General features: G+C 35.2%; 1 protein-coding gene across 1 annotated transcript in view; it reads right to left on the minus strand.

Annotated features, from left to right (window-relative positions):
* Window positions 1–6,064: 6,064 nt before the first annotated feature.
* The window catches only part of LOC123703447 (protein MON2 homolog), a 37,785-nt gene continuing 23,313 nt past the window's right edge, over window positions 6,065–20,536 (minus strand). Inside the window, exons 19-38 of the mRNA XM_045651441.1 lie at window positions 19,574–19,701; window positions 19,108–19,209; window positions 18,712–18,822; window positions 18,050–18,225; window positions 17,403–17,565; window positions 16,824–16,962; window positions 15,918–16,060; window positions 15,264–15,371; window positions 14,631–14,765; window positions 14,143–14,314; window positions 13,451–13,553; window positions 13,025–13,169; window positions 12,545–12,715; window positions 12,101–12,211; window positions 11,625–11,728; window positions 10,467–10,621; window positions 9,266–9,373; window positions 8,830–8,929; window positions 8,496–8,608; window positions 6,065–7,971 (exon numbers count right to left, since the gene is read on the minus strand). Of these exons, the coding sequence (XP_045507397.1) occupies window positions 7,835–7,971; window positions 8,496–8,608; window positions 8,830–8,929; window positions 9,266–9,373; window positions 10,467–10,621; window positions 11,625–11,728; window positions 12,101–12,211; window positions 12,545–12,715; window positions 13,025–13,169; window positions 13,451–13,553; window positions 14,143–14,314; window positions 14,631–14,765; window positions 15,264–15,371; window positions 15,918–16,060; window positions 16,824–16,962; window positions 17,403–17,565; window positions 18,050–18,225; window positions 18,712–18,822; window positions 19,108–19,209; window positions 19,574–19,701 (2,624 nt within the window). The 3' untranslated portion in view covers window positions 6,065–7,834. The remainder of the gene's footprint in view (window positions 7,972–8,495; window positions 8,609–8,829; window positions 8,930–9,265; window positions 9,374–10,466; window positions 10,622–11,624; window positions 11,729–12,100; window positions 12,212–12,544; window positions 12,716–13,024; window positions 13,170–13,450; window positions 13,554–14,142; window positions 14,315–14,630; window positions 14,766–15,263; window positions 15,372–15,917; window positions 16,061–16,823; window positions 16,963–17,402; window positions 17,566–18,049; window positions 18,226–18,711; window positions 18,823–19,107; window positions 19,210–19,573; window positions 19,702–20,536) is intronic.

Here is a 20,536-nt window from a genome sequence, read left to right on the forward strand (position 1 = left end):
GTTGAGTCTAGTGATATTGTTACCCAAACGTTTTGTCATATCCAAAGTATTCGATATTTATTAGAAACAAATCTTTTTACTATTAGCTGTTTCCTATATAGTTATACTCTCAGAGCTATTTATACAATGAATCTGAGCTTAAACCAAATCTTTTAAAACTGTATTGAAATTGAGGCTAAATATATCATGGAATACTAAAACGATAGTCTTTAACCGACCTCAAAAAAGGAGGTTCTTTTATATCAAAATAAATTTAACTAAAACAAAATTAATTGACCATGAATATAATCAATGAATTTGGGAAATTAATAATTTCGACTATTAGTTATTCTTATTATCTTTTTATACTGTTATCGATGTAGAAAAAAATCAAAGGGATCATTTTATGTCTTTATCTTAGTGTCTCAATATTTCTAATTAAAAACAAATAGTAAAAAATATATTTAATTATATTGTAGTTTCTCTGATGTTGTTATATTTACTTAAACTATTGTTATTTTTATCGGATGTGCAATACGTCAAGCTCAAATCCGTTACCTACTTACTAGTTAGTTAGATTTTAAACAAATATTTAAATCTTTTAAAGATCTGTTTTACAATTATATTATTTTCGGCGTTAGTTGTTTTTTACTTACATGGGATATAGTGAAACTATTGAATAAAGTTATTTTTATAGCACCCAAGGTTTCTGTGTTTGATAAACGTATTTAGTTTAGTTATTTTGTAAGTATACGGTTGTTTTAATTGAGTTACGGTTTTCTAGGAATGGTTTTATACAGAAAATATTTTTTTTATGCAAATGAAATTATTTATTTAAAAATTTATCTAAATATTTTTTCTCGATTGTTTACTTAGTTAAAATGTAGTTTTAGTGAAAAAATTTAGTATCAACAGACTTCAGTTTTTATGACTATCTACCAATGATACGTGCTCGAATATTTGTATTCCTATTAAGAACAATTAATTTCACATTTATACAAATATAGTGCCATTTTGATATTGCAGTGAGACGTTAGATATATTTAATCGTTATTGTTTGTAATAATTTAATATTATAATACAGAGGAAATATGTTAATCAAATGAATTAGAAATACAGCAGAAATACTCGAAAAATAATAATTGAATGGGCAATTGATGAAATGATTAAAACATTTGTTTTTAAGTGCTAGCGCGCAAGAGCAACTTTTGTCTCCGCAACTATTTTGTCTCTCCCATCAACTCTATGGGCTAGTAAGAAAGTGCGCGCACGTAGCGACGCAACTCCCCATACAGTTGACGGGAGATACAAAATAGTTGCGGAGACAAAAGTTGCTCTTGCGCGCTAGCTCTAACAATACATTCCGATTGCAGTTATTTTATTATCTGTCGTACTTAATAAAAACTACTTTTTCCAATGTTTTTGATAAATTTATCTATTTCTAAGCTCTTTAATATCTTATACAAACATTCCTTTGTTCGTCAGATCTGTATTTTCGAATCTATTGTTACTTGTTAGACGTAGAGTAGTGACCGTGTACTTGACTGCAATCATTTTTGTTAAAAAAAATAAATGATATGGCACATTTTCTCGTTTTATTTTTACCCAGAACCACACACACATTTTAAGGTTAAAAAAAAAGTCAAATGACCGCAAATTAGTGAATCAAAAAGATACTTCATGATTCATAAAATAACGCAATTTATTATATTCTATGATCCACCAATTAGAGAAACATATTGTCAACAAGAAAATCACATAAACACATTTACCGACTCCTTGGTACATTGAACGCGTGTGCGTAGAACTCCTGGGTTCGATTCCCGGTGGAGACTAACAAATGAAATATGTCTTAAGTCTTGCACGACACGGAAGCCTTATCAACTACTTGTTTAAAAAAAGAAAATCGATCAGAAGTATGTATACACAGTCCGTTGTCCCAATTACCCCACAAGGACCCCTAACTACTAAATAAGACACTTCTCATAGAATGCAAATTAAATAAAAACATACTGCCGCATTTTATAATTTATGCAAAAGAACGAGCATGTAGTTTAAATACGAAAATATCGATTAAACGTTTATGGATACATAATTTTATATTTATGCAAAATTTTACATTACAAAAATCTTTTACAGTTTTTCTAACCAACTTTTTACTCGCACTTTAAGATGGTTTAAGTACGGAACCATCGCATATAAAATTATAAAAAACAGTCATGCCCTGGCCCATCACCAGGCTATCTGGGAATTGTTTTCGTTAAATTTTTGTTTCGTACAAACCTCTTGACAAATACAAAAACAAATGAAAAGATGACTCAATCGCTGCAGTCGTTCACTTAACTTTTGTAAACCTCTATAGTAATGTATCATGAAGACGCTGCGTGAGAAACGCCCGAACCATTTAATCAATCGAATAGACGTGAACATATTAATTAAGTATTTATTATACTACTCTTTGGTCGTGAATCAAGAGTGCGCACGGCGAACGACACAGCCGCCTCTGAGTAAAAAACCAACACCACACCAACAATCCTTGGCTCGGGCGTGTCGTACAGAACCAGCATTAAATTACGGACACTGTTTTTCATGAATAATATGGAGGTGCTTTTAATGATTAAATTATATAATTTATATTAATTAAGAGACCGATACTCTGGTCTCGTTTATGTAGCGTGTGTACAGTACTTGACTACTATACTAGTTAATTCTGTTCAATAAAATATTTTTATCACTTTATCGGTGTTTTATTTCTGTCTCAAATTCTACTCACCCAACAAAGCTTTCAATAAATATTGATTGGTAAATAGATATTTTTAAGTCTTGTAGAATATCTTTATGCAGAATGTTTAGCAATTGTCTCACGGTGCATTTACATAAAACGAACATAGAGCTAGGGCAAGAGCATTCTTCCGGGATCTTTTAGTGTACCTAAACGAAAACTTATGTTCAGTGTTTTTCAGTATTAAGAAATTGCATAGAATCTTTACGAACGCACTAAGATCAACGAATGAATGTTCTACGCTTGTTTACAATAGATAATTTGACATAATGGGGTTAGAATTAGTATTCGCTCGTTTGATGTAAATGCACCGTAGCACCTTTACGAAATATAGGTATGATTAATTCACATATTTTTTAAGTGTTCAAAGGAAGGAATTAAGTAAAACGAAATGATTATTCATTTAAACAGTTTATTTCAGTCACAATAAACAAATATTAACTTAAATAGAATATTTAAAAATTAACATCAATATGTATTACATTGTCACTTAAACCATATTACTTAAGAGTATTCATTATTGCAATAATACAGAAATTTTGGTAACTTAAAAATATTTGACAACACAGTTCTTTTGAACTTATCGTATAGGAGGTAGCAACGTTGACAAGTGAGCATTTTAGTATAGTTGGTTCTTTGATATGCTGTTCCTCTTGCTATTTCGGTTACAGTCCGGGCTGTCTGGCTGGCCGCAGTTGTTGCGTTTATTAGTGCGCATCTTATCTGCACAGGAAAATATCCTTAATTTAAAGTCATTTTTTAACGCGTAATTTTTAATCTTTTGCCTTTAGATAGATCCAACAGACATAATTTTTTTATTGCAAGACGTTTTATTCGTTGTTAAATAGGTGCCAGACGCGATTTTTAATTAAAAATAATTAAAATGTCATCGAAATAAGTGAAATTCTACAAAGATGAGTCCCCGTGAAGGATAAGTAATCACTGTGTTACTTATACTATATATAATATTCATTTTACTATTTACAATTTTTTTGCAACAATCTACCATGTTGCGTTCTTTTCCCAACGAACCACAAATAGGACGTTAATGTAAACTTGATAAAAACCAAATATCATCAAGAAATTAAAGACTTTTTAACGGATTTTAAATGCGATTTATTCATTGTATTATTTTCCCGAGTCTTTAATTTCAAAATGTATAATACTCGCGTAAAATCAAACACTAGAAAATACAAATATCATCAAATTCATATTTATACCCAAAAGTGTAATAAATATGAAACCATCTATTAAAAATATTAGTTTAATAATTATTCAATATAAGTATTAAAAAAGGATAATATAATATAAATAATAAAGTTATTACTTACCTTATAAGCGGACTCATGTTGATGTATTTCACTTATTTCGATGACATTTTAGTTATTTTGAAATAAAAATTGCGTATGGCACCTATTTTACAACGAAAAAAACGTCTTGCAATAAAAAAATTATGTCTGATGGATCTATCTAAAGGCAAAAGATTAAAAATTACGCATTAAAAAATGACTTTAAATTAAGGATATTTTCCTGTGCAGATAAGATGCGCACTAATAAACGCAACCACTGCGGCCAGCCAGACAGCCCGGACTCTAACCGAAATAGCAAGAGAAACAGTATATCAAAAACCCAACTATACTAAAATGACTTTTTTTAAAACGTTGCTAGCTCCCGTACCATTAACAGAACGCAACGTTTCAATTTCTAAAATAATGGAATTTCCCATAGGCCTAAGATGAAATTAGATTTTATATGTATTATAAAACTAACTAATCGCGTATTTTTATAGTTATCAATCTTTAACAATTTCTCACCATTACCTAATCAACGATACAAATATGAATAAAGAAGGGAAGTTTGAGTTACCAATTAATAGCATAATTTCATACCTCAAAAGTACAATTTAGTTTTCGTGCGCTATACTTTATTTCGATAAATGTTTTAAGACAAAATTGGCAGAAATCGCAACCTGTGTTGCCAACAACCTTATCATTACCGCTCTAATGCCTCCTCCACACTACTCGCGAAGTTCCTCGGCGAAGTACTCGGCCGAAGTTGACTGAAGTCCGCGGTGCTACACTACACACTCGTTCAACTTCGCGAGGAGCGCATACGTTCATATTCAGAACGAACTTCAGGTAACTTCGTGCCCTTTGACTCGGGCGCAAAAACCGACAACAAACGGAAGTCGGCCGAGGCGAGGTAAAGTTGGACGAAGTAAGCCGAAGTGCCTCTCTACATTATTCTATTCGTCTAACCTCGTTCAACTTCGCGAGTAGTGTGGAGGAGGCATAAGGGTTCTAAATTGGATATAACTAACTACTGCTTATTGGAAGTCTACATTCTACACACTATATGATGCTAGTAACTCGCTCGACTAAACCTTAGCTGGTAAAAAAAGTAGACATCTTGATTATTACATTAATTGAAGACTAAGCATTAAGTGTTGAAAAATTATTTCTACTGTAAAGATAACACGAAAAAATTAAATACTACAAAATGAATAAGATTGTATTCTGTTACTATCTAGGTGGTAAAATTTCATTTTTAATACCATTGAGATATACATATGGAGACGACACCGCCTACGTCAGTTATGTTCCGCTCAACATACGCCATATGGCGTAACTGCACGCTCATTTTTTATTTGTTTTAAAGTGAAACGCATCAAATATGCCTTCGTGTGTGTTACGATATTGCACAAATAATACAAATAATACGGAAAAGTGCAAAATAACTTTCATCGGCAAGTACCTAACTAGATAATAATTTTTAAAACCTAGTTAGAGCAAAAAAATGGCGCACAGATTTTGTTCGTGGTGTCTCCTCCATACGAAGTAATATTATCTCAATGTTTAATACCAGCATGTTATGTGATTTATTTAATTAAGATAATACACTTAGTGAAACTACAGACACTTTTATAGCTCTAAATATAAAGATTAATGTGTTCATCTAAAAATTATTTATTGAAAATATTTTCGTACAATGGATTAAAAATCAAGTTGACTCGGTACAATGCTATAATATAATAATGCAATACAATACAATATATTTAATATAGCATGACTTACATAAAACGCGTATATAGTATAGCATATGTTATGGAATCTACCTTATACATAATAGCTGATTTACACAGGGTCAGTAGACGAGTCAGTAGTCAGTTACTGACCCAAACTACTGACTGTCAGTGTGTCTGTGTCAGTTACTGACTGAGTAACTGACTACAAATTCGAGGCAAATCAGTGCTGACCCGAAAAAAACCCTGTGTAAACAGATTTGAAGTCAGTACAGAGGCTTGAAGTCTATGTAAACAGTTAAAGTCAGTCGCGGCGCCGAAATTCGGCGCCGCAACTAACTTGTCTACTGACCCTGTGTAAATCAGCACTAATAGCAAACACATTTTTCAAAGTACTTAGCTAAATACGGACAAATTTACATAAATTTGATTTACCCGTACGTTCTTTAAGCCAAAAGCTCAGCGTAAGATGTCATAGCCAATATAGAAATTGTACAAATGTGATGTTTCTTTGGAATCACTACATAGTATAAAACAAAGTCGCTTTCTCTGTCCCTATGTCCCTTTGTATGCTTTAATCCTTAAAACTAAGCAACGGATCTTGATGCGGTTTTTTTTAAAATATAGAGTGATTGAAGAGGAAGGTATTAGTATATAATTTAGGTTTTAAACAAAGCGGGCGAAGCCGCGCGCGGACAGCTAGTACACAATAAGAAATCATCGAGATTCCAGCTCGATATTTCATACAATTCAATAAATATACTGTATATACAAACATAAATATTGAACGTTCTTATTTATAAAATGACTTATAACTAAGTATGGCTATACATAAGTGTTAAAGTGGAATACAGTTAATAATTTAATTATTTTAATATATTTATATTGCTTAATAATAATAAGGCTTGAAAGTCGAAATAAAGTTACCTAAACTTTGGAAAGATCATTGAGAAAATAGAGCCTTAACGTAATAGACATAATAGCTATTTTGCCAAACATAGTTTTTATAGATTAAATACAAGTCTTCGTTGTCCTTGTGACAAGGATATCTTAAATCTCAGCTCACAGTGTTTCTTGAAACTGACTGTTAAAGAATATTCCATGGAATTATATATCTTATAGTTCTTTACAAATGCAGTAATTTTACTGTAATTATTTCGATTTTCAAGCCAACCACTATCTAACTATATCTAATATCTTCTTATATATAAAAATGAATCCCAAAATGTGTTGGTAAGCGCATAACTTGAGAACGGCTTAACCGATTTCGTTAATTCTTTTTTTATAATATTCCTTGAAGTTCAAAGATGGTTCTTATGTAGAGAAAACGTGAATATGTACCACGGGCGAAGCCGGGGCGGACCGCTAGTCTATTATATTAATAACTAATGGTTCTCAAAGCACTGAGCCGAGGTCACAAGCGCGCACTCAAGGTCCCCACGTTACTAAGGTTCTATCGCACTATGCTATAAGCTTGTTCATCGCCAGCCACACTTTAAATGCACTAGGAACACTAAATACACTAAAAAAAACACAAAAATCACTAAATGAACACAGGGGGGGGGATATTTGTTCTAGATTGTTCTATTTTTGGGGACTAGCACTATAAGATAAAAAGGGGAAAGTGTAAGTGTTGTGTAATGATGGTGTAAATAAAGTATTTATTTAATTAAATTGTACTTCTATTTTACAAAATATAGGATTGGAATAATGGAATGTTGTTGAATGAGAAAAAATTTAAACAAAACTAAACTGTAACTAAATATTACGTGTATGGAATGATCACTTTGATTAGTTCTAACTAACTTCATAGTACGTTCGTAAGTATGTGTATAATATGTTCGTAAGTATGTGAGCAAGTGCACTAGTCACTCACACATCTGCACTGTACTATATTAGTACGCAAGAGTGAATCATCTACGAGTCTGTGTGTGTGTGTGTGTGTATAACTATCTATATGGGGAGGGGGTAGGGCGTTGGCTGACGACGGGCTGCAGCGAGCTAGCGGCTCACAGGCGCGTGCTCTAGATGTGTATGGTGTAGAGCCGGCGCTAGGGCGCGGGCGGGGGCGCCAGCAGGGCGCCGAACTGCAGCAGCGCCTCGCGCAGCGCCGCGCCACAGCCCCCCGCACCCCCGCAGCCCCCACAACCCCTGCCCGCCGCCAGCGACACCACCCACGGGTACAGACCTACAAATATAATATATTACACATAAACACACGGTTATTTAACACTATCGGTCCGCCCCGGCTGCGCCCGTGGTACATATTTTGCAATAAAAAGTGACCGTAACAGGGTCTAAAGATTGTCTGTGCCAAATTTCATCAACATCGGTCCAGTAGTTTATGAGCCTATTCATTACAATCAAACAAACAAACAAAGTTTTCCTCTTTATAATATTAGTGTAGATGTACATACGGAAATAAACTCATCACTAAAACAGCCCGAATTCAGATCGAACTTAGTTTGAAATAAATTAATTGGATCCACAAAGACTACCACTATTTATTCTAATTTTATTTCAATAATTACCTTGAACGTACGAATACAAGATTGTTTAAATGGCAAAAAAAACGTTTTTTTTTGAACTAAAAACTTATTGTATTCGTCTTATGTTCTCATGACTATAATAAGATCTTCTTAAAATTTGTATCCCACCCTTTACATCATTCTTTTACCAACTTAAAATAAAAATATATCAAAAAGTACAAACCAATCAACTTATGCCACGCGGCGGTGTCCACTTTACCGGGCGGCGCGCGTTTCATAGCTTCTGTTAGTGTTGCTACTGCTTTTAGCACGAACGAGATCTCTGACACTTGTTGCCTGTAAACCACATCGTGTTTGTAACCCATAGCCGTATGAAAAAGGTTAAAAAAATATATATTTGTCATTTACAAATATTAGCAATAGTACCGGACCGAGGTATGACCCTTGAAGAACACCAATTGAATAATGAGTTTGTATTACGTGAATAATCAGTTTGTATTAGGTACTATCTTTTGATTTTATTATACATATTATATTCATAAATAAAATTAACTTACCTAGTTAATGTCTCTGCGTTTTCATCGTCACTGCTGTATTTCGATATGACCTCTTGAAACCGGTCCAATAACGGCATTATAGCCAGTGGGTCAGCATCTTCTATTTAATTGATAAAATTATATATTTTAATGCTTGTCTTCATATTTTAAAGCATTTGTATTAACTAAAATTGTAAACGATTTTGGGACGTTATAACTCATGTTAAAACTAATCATAGCGAGATACATAAGAACTAATCGAGAAAAAGTAAATATTAAAGCGGGCTGATGAGGAATATTTAATTCTACATAATCCAATTTGATAACGTTAATTCTTAGATAGACATTTCACTAACTCTACATAATACTTTTACTAATTCTGACAATGATAATTTTAAGAATTAAATTTAACTTTGCTAATTTTAATTTAAATAATTAAGTAAACAATAATGTATACCTTCATTGCCGGTGATAGAATCGGCATCTTCGAGCATGGAGAACTGCAGCAGAGTCTCAAAGCACGCGCGCGCGAATTCTTCACGCTCACGGAGGTCTTGTTCATTTTCTGTATAGATATAATTTATCTTACATTTATTTCAAATAAAATGATCGTCATATATGTATTGCGTTTTATATATCGCGAAGAGTGTAGTGTGTGTCTAATATTTGACAGGTCTTGAATTCCTTTAGATAAGGTGAATGTTTTGGTGCACATAACATACAACAAAGGGTTAAATGCCATGAAATTGTTATGAAAATGCCGTGATAGTGTTGAGTGTATTATTTCTTATAAAACTGTTTTTCGTTATGGAGGTATATGTCATGGTGTCACGTGTAGAACGTGGAATGTATTTACCTATGTTAAATTGTTAGTTGCGTGTATCGTGTAGCATGTATCATTAGCCTGTTGTATGTGGCGTCTAGAATATTGGATGTATTGAATATGTGTCATGTAGTATGTTCTATACTATGTCGTGTAGTATGTTGTGTATACTGTGTCATGTAGTATGTTCTATACTATGTCGTGTAGTATGTTGTGTATACTGTGTCATGTAGTATGTTCTATACTATGTCGTGTAGTATGTTGTGTATACTGTGTCATGTAGTATGTTCTATACTATGTCGTGTTGTGTATACTGTGTCATGTAGTATGTTCGATACTATGTCGTGTAGTATGTTGTGTATACTGTGTCATGTAGTATGTTCTATACTATGTCGTGTAGTATGTTGTGTATACTGTGTCATGTAGTATGTTCTATACTATGTCGTGTAGTATGTAGTGTATACTGTGTCATGTAGTATGTTCTATACTATGTCGTGTAGTATGTAGTGTATACTGTGTCATGTAGTATGTTCTATACTATGTCGTGTTGTGTATACTGTGTCATGTAGTATGTTCGATACTATGTCGTGTAGTATGTTGTGTATACTGTGTCATGTAGTATGTTCTATACTATGTCGTGTAGTATGTTGTGTATACTGTGTCATGTAGTATGTTCTATACTATGTCGTGTAGTATGTAGTGTATACTGTGTCATGTAGTATGTTCTATACTATGTCGTGTAGTATGTAGTGTATACTGTGTCATGTAGTATGTTCTATACTATGTCGTGTAGTATGTAGTGTATACTGTGTCATGTAGTATGTTCTATACTCACTGGGTCGAGCAGTCGCGTCGTGCAGCGCAGCAGCCCCGCGGCGCACGAGCAGCAGCGCGTGAGCAGCGGCCTTGCGCGGCGCGCGGGGCGCTGCTCCGAGCAGCTGGCCACGCACCACGCCCACCACGTCGCGGGCGCTGCGACCACCCCCCACCCTGTACAAACAAACGAATACTTAAGACCTACTATAAACGATGTAAAACCTACATAAAATTAATATAATATTTCTTTCCATCATAACTGTCAAATATATTTTTACAACCAACATATTATCCTGTTGTTATGATGTAATTAGATTAAGTCAGTCACAAATAAACGATCGTCGTGAGAGAACGCATTTTTATTTCAGGCCTCATTTAAAACAGACCTTTATTAATAATCCAATCCTCCAATACAAATTCAAATATTTTATTCCATGAACATGGGTACAATGTCCATGTTCCTTTGTTTTGTTCTTATGTATGTATGTATGTCTTTCACGTTGCAGCATAGCGATTTAACTATACGATTTTATGCCAGAATATTCAATAAAGTGGTTTGAAACTTTTTGTATGGACGCTGGCATATCGACCCGCCGCCATGATTTTTTTTCAAAATCGCGGCGCACGATTAAAGTGGTATGTATGGATAGAGGACACATAGACGAACAAAAAATGTCTAATAACATAGTACCCTAAAGCGTCACATTACCGAGATATTTGGAGGTAAATATTCACTTATGAGTACGACAAACACTAAAAATAGACTTATTACGTGTCTACATGCATGATATTATCTCCAACTAATCACTCCCAGGTAGATTATTATTATTACAAAAAGAAAGTAGGTATTCATTACATTACTTACATTTTTATGTAATGTATGTATGTTTTTATGTAATGAATCTACCTACTTTCTTCCAATAAACTGTTATTTACCTCCAAATATCTCGGTAATGTGACGCTTTAGGGTACTATGTTATTAGACATTTTTTGTTTGTCTATGTATTCTCTATCCATACCTAGCACTTTAATCGTGCGCCGCGATTTTGAAAAAAAATCAAAATGGCGGCGGGTTTGATATGCCAGAAAGTTTCAATGCCCTTATCTATTCCTCTTGAAATTTATTTATTTCTCAAGCTAAAAACACCATTCTAGGATTAAAAATATCAATACTTACGAAGGTTCAAACATAAATGTCTCCAGTACATCAGGCAGGACGTCCCAAAACTCTTTGTATTCATCCGGATTCTCTCTGGCCAATGGCAATCCTGTCGCCAATACCTATAGCAGGCGATATATATATACAAAATAAATAAACAAATAGAATTGAAAAAAAATCATATAAAGACTTTGACACATGTGAAACATAGACATATATACCAAACAAACATCATCATCATCATCATCATCATCAGCCCATATACGTTCCCACTGCTGGGACACGGGCCTCCTATGAGGGTACAGGCCATAATCCACCACGCTGGCCAAGTGCGGGTTGGCATACCTATCTAAAAAACTTATTTTTTTTTAAAGTAGTCGAGTAAGATATCCACTTTCAATATAAAAATTACCAAATAACTTTTTCTATAAAGTTTAATAAGAAAAGTCATTAAGAAAATGAAACAAAATATCATAAAATATAAACAAACATACCTGCAGTAATAATGTAGAGATCTGTGTATTTTCATCTGGTTGCTCTCTCTCACGCTCGTTGCTTCGTCTGCGCTTTTCTGGACCACCTTTCTTCACCGCTGAATGCAAAGACTGGGAAAAAATTGCGGAAATCAATCATTTAATATTTAAACTTCTCTCTATGTACATTGTACAACATTTTAACGATCGTTATTTTTCTTGACTAAACATTTTAAAGAAAAGTATAGACTTAAGTTTTTTAAATTGAGTCGAAGGACCAAATTTTGTTAATACAGATTAAAAAAAATTATAGCTTCGTTGTAATTTATACGCAGTTCCTTGTGATTCAAATCACGAATAATATTGCTAACAACAGAAACTGTTTCAGCTTCAAATAACTAATAATAGTAATTAACTAGTGTCGAGATGTCACTAAGATTGTAACAATAAAAAGTAATTAATTACTTGCAACAAATGCGGCAATATATGCGCACTAGGCGCCGGCGCAGCTCTGTACAGCGCCGCGGCCGCTGAGAGACAGCGTGCACTGGCTGCTGGCTGAGAACTGACCACCTCAGCGAGTGACGTCAGCGCTGAGAACATCGCTGGCAACAGCTCGTGGCGGATCAGTGCCTCCTGTAATAATATCAAAGTATTTTAAGATTAACGATGTTGTATTGAACAAGTTGACAATTATTTTTGTCAGTTTTTTATGAACACACGGTACTGCTAATTTTAGAAATAGAAAGTAAAGAGTTTATGATCAGTAAAATATTTTTATTAATACTCCAGTTTAAAATATTAACAAGAACAAAAAACAAAAGACTGAATGCTAAATTGAGAATCTATATTTTAAAGTCTATTAAAAGACAAAACATTTTAACTAGAAAAATAAATGTATAGTTTATTTACTGACTACATACTGTACTGTAAAAGTATCATCACCTTATGTACAGTGTCGAGGCAGTGCAACGCGTGCAAGCTGGCAGGTGCTCCGCCCCCGAGCCCGTCGAGGGTGGAGGCCGAGGGCTCCACGCTGCACACCTTGCATAGACACTCGCCCAGTGCTTCCACATCTTTTGGCGTAAACCTGTAAAATATAAATTTAATATTATAAATGCAATATAAATACCAAATGGAACGTCTAGTCATAAGGATTTAAAAGTATTTTTTCCTTTGATATTACATTAAAAAAAGAGTGTGGCAAGCACACGTGTCAGAAGTGAAACTTTTTTAGAAAGATTCAAAGATAACAAAATCGTATTCCATGACGTGCGGTATTGCCATGACGCGACCTTGAAATTTTACTCTCAACGCGCCTAAAGAAGTTCTACTTCAAAAATTAGATCAAAACATCAACGAATAACTCACGTGGGTCTAATATGTTGGAATATGAGCGGGAATATTTGCACCAGCGTCGTGAGGAAGCTTAGTGACGGGGAATACGTTTCCGGAGGTTTGCCGTCTTCAGACACTGAAAAGTGTAACAAAATTTGTATAATAGTGATTTCGCAAAATTACTATATTTTTGAAGTAGTGATCCTTCGAGCCGGATCGTCAACTTAATTAATAAACAAAAACGACGTGTGTCACTCGGGGACTGCCGCGGTAAAGCTATTGCATGCTATGCCTTCAAGCCACACCTCCGCCCGTCGGAGTGGGGAGCGTGAGGTTTTTTCGTTACGGAATTTCTCGGTTCGGTCCCTGCGCTCAAGGCCCGCGATAGAAGCTATGCAATAGCTTAAAAACAGCTAGTGAAGAAATTAACATCAATCAACGTGCCCAAGTGATCAGTGGAGAGTGTTTTTTGAATGTCCTCATATTCTCAAATCACTGAATGGTTATTATCCATTTCGTACCGTATTTAAGTTAATTTTAATTTTTTATGTCATAATATTAATAATTAATGTAGATGTCGTGGCCATATCGTAGATTTGCTCATATCATGAGATGATCAATCATTCAGGTCGCATTTCATGATGTGGCCAAGCTAATTTGACCAGATCGTCTTATTTGACCAGATCGTTGTACAAATAAATGTATTTTCTTTCTTTCATTCATACCAGGCGTGTATGTATCGGCGGGCAGGCGTGAGGCTATACTCCGCCAAGCAGCCCAAGCAGCGGGCCACACACGAGCACCTCCCCCACCCCCCGGAGCCCCCGGCGCTTCGCCCTCCGCCCGCCCCGCTGCCGACACCACCTCTTGGAACGACTTCAACGCCGCTACCGACACCTACAAAAAACATTATAAGGGTACTAGTCGCATCGAGTGTGGGGAAACATTTATTGGATAAGAAAAACAGCAAAACATGGCCATTTAAACAGACGGAAACAAAAAAAATACTCAATTGGGTGTTTGGGCTCCGTACCGAAAGGCTTAAACAGGGCCCTAGTAATAAAACTTCGTTATCTATCTTTCTAACCATTCGTCTGTCACCAGGCTGCATCTCATGAACCGTAATAGTTAAACATTTGAAAATTTCAGAGAATATGAATTTCCGTTGCCATTAACAAAAAATACTAAAAAGATAAAATTAAAAAAAACGTACCTCATGACTCCTCCTAAGTGCAAAGTCCACGATGAAGTCCAATAAAGCTGTCCACGACCGCGGGAAATCCCCCACCGTGGTTAATAACGCGAAACGGGAATGGAAGACCCGTGATACACCCGATAATGTTAGCACCTGTAAAAGGGGGTTAAACTCAATCTCAAACATTTATTTATTAAATTAGACTTCTTATAAAAGCACTTTTGAATCGACGTAACATTTTTTACATTTACCACCTTGGAAAGGAGTATCTATGGAGAAGAACCGGCAAGAAACTCCATAGTTCTTTTGCATTTTCTATTGTATATTCTATTAATAAAAATAAATTCTGATTTTGTAGACCACCATTTTTGTACGGCATCTGTGTCATACTATTTCTATACCGTTTTTAATCCATTATTCCGCAACGACGTACAAAAATCATGGTGACAAGGGGAAAAAATCTCTACCTGTACTTTCGAATTTTCATCTGCACTCAGGTGCACAGCTTACAAGTGACGGCATAGTGCTGAATCTTATTATTTTATGCTCTTATATCGTTTAGATAGGATGGACCTGGTGGTTCAAATGACCCATAATTTTTTCAACATAGGCCTGTAGTCTATAAGCTTTTAAATACAACATTTCACATACCTGTGTCTCAGCCCATTGCTTTTGCGCCGTGTTCCTGGTATGGTGTATGAGAATATGCTCCCCGGTGTCCACCTTCTCTGAGCTGGCAATATTCGATTGTTTTTGAACCTGAAAAAATTAGTATGTTAATTATCGCATATGTGCATTGCGTTCAAAAAACAAATAGCTTTTAAGTTACATACTTGTCCTATAAAAAAAAAATATAAGTTGCATATCGTAACGTCAAAACTACAAAATCTATTGCATACGTTCTTTGAAAACTATGCCTTATAGACGCAAAGGCAGAGTTTTGTTTCGGAAAATTTTTTAGCACGATTTTGTGCCTAGTTCGCTATTTAATGTATCACAACGATTAAACGGTTTGAATGATTTGAATGTTGAGCGAGCAGCGCGTGCACAGCTAGCGTGACCCAAACCAGCGTGACCCTCACTAGCGTGTCTCGAACCAGCGTGACCCTCACTAGCGTGTCCCTCACTAGCGTGACCCTCACTAGCGTGTCTCGAACCAGTGTGACCCGGACCCGCGTAACCCGGACTAGCTTGACCCTCACTAGCTTGACCCGGACTAGCGTGGCCCGGACTAGCGTGACCTGGACCCGCGTAACCCGGACTAGCTTGACCCTCACTAGCGTGACCCGGACTAGCGTGACACACCTGCTGCAGCATGGGGAACAGCACGTTGAGCAGCGCGCGCCAAGCAGGCCGGCTGAGCAGCGTGCCGTGCGCGCCGATGCAGCTGAACAGCGTCTGGCTCGCTGCTCGACGTACTGGCGCTCGTGGTTCTGTGCACAGCTCACCTGGAAGAGAAAGCTGTTAAAAAAACTATACTACGCCTTGTGGAATGCCATTAGAGAACCCAAACGACCCTTTGACCTAATAAATTATATCCTTAAAACTTCCTGTTTAATCCCTCTATCTATTAAAAAACCGCATCAAAATCCGTTGCGTAGTTCTAAAGATTTAAGCATACATAGGGACAGAGAAAGCAACTTTGTTTTATAATATGTAGTGATGTTTCGTTCAAGAGATTCTTATTTTATTACCCTTTTTTAAAGAACACTAAAAATAACACACAAGATAGACAATAGTAATTTGTAACTTGAAAATACTAATATAATAAATAAATTTTTAAAAAATTAATTTCGACCGAAAATGCTGGTACGTGAACTTTTATACACGATCGTAAGAACGTGAACTTGTAACTATTCATATTTATATCTATATCATGTCATCTGAAATTATAAGAATACATTTTGAGCATTTTTTATTACTTACTAGAAATTCACTTTTAACACAATAATATTATGTTATTTTTTCTTTATACATAAGTACATATATTTATTTACTAATTATATTGAATCTTAACATTAGGTCCTTTTTATAATTAGGTAAATAAGGTGTCGCTGAAAATCAGCTCAGCAGTGAAAGCCTGTGTTTTTATTGTAAAATGCTGAGCGGCAATCCTTTTAGCATGTAGGTTGTTAAGTAATTTGTAAGTACATAAATTGTTAGGTAATTGTAAAATTGCCTACCTGCTAATAAAGAGTTCTAAGTACTTACTCAACCGCACATACAGACACATCCACAGTCTGTCCAGGGGCGGTAAGTCGGGACTGCTCTCGGGACAAGCGGCCGCTTCGTTAGCGAGTGCCACGGATAATTTGTCCCGGTTGTGGTAGAGATAGTCTGATATGTTCCACTGTACGTGAAAATTAAAGTTTTATTAGTATTGAGTGTGTTTGTCTATACGTAAGTATAGAAAAAAAAGTATTTAGATTTAAAATAACAAAACGTAATGATACAATTGATTGCAATATTAAAACTGTGTATTGTTAGCAGAAAATTACAATGCATGTTATAATGTAACTTCTCTTTATTTAGTACCTTAATGTCTAGAATCAAATTCAAATGAAAGTGCTATTGCCTTTGTATAAGTGTTTATCGAAGTGTAAGTGTAAATTAGTGTTGTGTGAAGTATAAGTATAGTGTCTGTATCAAAGTGTTAGTGTAAAGCGTAGTGTTATGTGTGATATATAAGTATTGTATCTTTTGAGCGTTAAGTGTAAGTGTCAAGCATTAAGTGTAAGTGTCAGTGTTAAGTGTAACAGTCCAACATCACGTGTACTGTACAGCACTAACCATAAGCCCAACAGCAGTTAGACTAATGTTCAGCTCCTTGGTCTGCCTGGCGAACGCGGCTGCAGCAGCGAGCACACGACGCAGGCAGCGTGGTCCTGCGCAGCCGAGCAGGTCGCCCGCCACCAGCTGTGCGCATTGGAACGCGGAGCGGACCAGCTGCTCGCTGGGGGGGACATGAAAATACGTAATTAAATATAATAGAACAATTACAATATATAATAATATTAAAGTTTAAGTAGGGGGGATATACACAGTATTACATTTTGTCACCTAAATCATAAATGTGGTAAAGTAAAGTATATTTAACTAGCTGTCTCAACAGACATTATTTTGTAGTTATTGCCCCTCTTTCGTGTTTTCTCTCTATAAGAAAACAACTACAACGTCAAAAACAAAACAGTGAATTAACAAAAAGGTTTTTAGTTATTTTTCTTGGTCGAACCATTTAGCGTTTAAATTTTTATATAGAAGATTGCAACTAACAATGAACCTATGAAAGGTTTAACTAAAAATGAATCCTTCCGACTTAAGAGTTGAATTTCATTGTCGGTAACAAGACATTCTCCCAATCATTAACATAACAATAATTCATATAGACATCACTTATCAAACGCACTCATGAATTCATCATCACATCGCATCTGTACCTGTGCTGGTCGCAGATAGCGGAGATGATCTCCATCATCAGCGGCCAGGCAGCACCGAGCTGCTCCCCCCGTGAGTGCAGCAGCCGAGCAGCACATTCCAGTTGTCTTGCACGAACGTCACAGTGCCGCACGCTGCATAGTTCTGCTAGTGGCTCTAGGATTAGACGTTCCCGGGCCTGGAGACAGAAATTTGTAAATTCTTATTGAAAAAAATATATGGGGAAATCTCTCTTACAAACTTGATAAATCAAGTGAAAGTAAGAGTAGGTAAGTTAAGAGGGGGTATAAAGCAAAATTACCCATCTTCCATTTACTATTAGATGATACGTGTAATATTCAAGACCAGATCTTAAAAATAAAATTTATATCAAACTAGGTGATATTTTCGAGGATTCTGTTTGATCAAAAACATGAAATATTAAAATTGACTCGATAAAAAAAATCACGAAGTTACCTATATTTTTCACACTTTTACGATTTCTACTTGCCATGGTAATACCTATTATGATTTTTTTTAAGATATAGGAGTGAAACTAAACTCTTTTTTTTAGAATATAAAAATATTTCATATTTATTAGGTCCATTGACATAAATAGTACACACAGTAAAAATTCATTCATCTCAGGATATAGCTAACATCACTTTGAAGACCATAAACTTACCTCAGTAACCAAAGCTGGATTATTGTGATGATACGTGAAGGCGGCCTGAACTAAATACGTGATGGCTTCAACTCCCCACTCCCTCATACGTATATGCGGGTGTTGACATACCTACAAATATTTTTATGCATATTAAGAAATTATTTCATTTCTTAGTTATTTAGACATTTTAGTTATCTTTAAATTACTTATTAGTCTTGTAGGCTACATTGTAATTAATATAAGGTGCTAGTTTAAAATAGCAACCTTATAAAATAAAAAAATAACAAATAATTTGATTCGTATAACAATTGAATATAAAATACTTACATATTGCTAACTAATAGACCATCAAATGACACTATATTTTACTAACAAAAATAAATTAGTGTATAAATAATGTATTTATTCACTTACTTCAAGGAGATGGTTGGTGATCGGCCGCCACATGACTTCAATCCTGTGCATATTGGCTAAGCCGGTTTCTAAAAGCTTCGCAACTGCGAACAGCGAAGGTTCCTACAAAAAATATACTTTGTGACAAAAAAAAAACAATATATTAATTGATCTTACCTAGAACATGAACATTTTTCTGCAAAAATTTCTTGTACAAAGATTTCTTTGGTACTGTGATATTTCTTTATAAGAAACTAGTAGTACGCCCCGGCTTCGCCTGTGGTACATATTTCGCAATAAAAGGTAGCCTATGTCCTTTCTCGGGTATCTAAAAATCTCCATACCAAATTTCATGCAAATTGGTAGAGTAGTTAAGGCGTGATTGAGTAACAGACAGACAGACAGAGTTACTTTCGCATTTATAATATTAGTATGGATTATACATAAGTGTAAATTACTGGAAAGTGCATATTAAAGTTTTTCTCACCCTGTTAGAGTACGCTAGTTCCATAGCCTCGTTGGACAATTTGCACAACGCGTCAATCAAATGATGGAGTGCTACATCATCCAAATTTTTCGAAGCCTCAAATACCCTGGACAGCATAGCTGATAATGCTGCAAATTTGACAATTAGAACTCACTTAGAATTAATTTCATTTGCGCCATACACCAATAGATTTCGCTTGAACATCTAGACACTATCGCATTAGGATAGTTAGAAGGACAGGAATGCCATTCAAGCTGACTAAAGAACGCTTAGGTGCCAATAAAGAAAACATACTTTTCCCGCCTCGTGATCTATTTTTTTCTATTATTTAAAAATGTATAAAGCATTTGAATGTCATAAAATACTAAATATCAAATTCAACATACTTTTCTTCAAATAGATGATATTCTGGAATATTTATTCTTTTTTTTTTTTTCTTTATTAAAAATTCATAGGGACTTCTATAATTATTTTTCAGCAAAAGAATCGTTTCTGAACGCAATATTTCACTTTAATCTAAACATTTATAAAAACTAATCACTCTAAACATTAAGATTGAAATCCATGTCTTCCAGAAACATCCACGCTGCACAACGAGCAATAGCGAGATCCTGTGAGCGAAGCGTGCGCTAGCTATAGTGGGTGCAAACAAGTAAAAAACAAGTAAAACCGCGTGCTAAGGCCAGCAAGCTCCAACCCGGTGCGGACGGACACAAGCGACCCTGTACTGGACACATGCCACGACTACTGTGGCTCTTTTTTTATTTGTGGGCCCATTTGGAACAAGCCAATTTAATAACTTAAACTCAAACTCAAACTCAAACATTTATTTATTCAATTAGACTTCTTCGAGAAGCACTTTTGAAACGTCAATACATATTTTTATCATTTACCACCGATTCGGAAAGCAGTATCTATGGAGAAGAATCGGCAAGAAACTCCATAGTTGCTCTTTTAAATCAT

The sequence above is a fragment of the Colias croceus genome, chromosome 26 (assembly GCF_905220415.1).
Source record: "Colias croceus chromosome 26, ilColCroc2.1".
Taxonomy (NCBI): domain Eukaryota; kingdom Metazoa; phylum Arthropoda; class Insecta; order Lepidoptera; family Pieridae; genus Colias; species Colias croceus.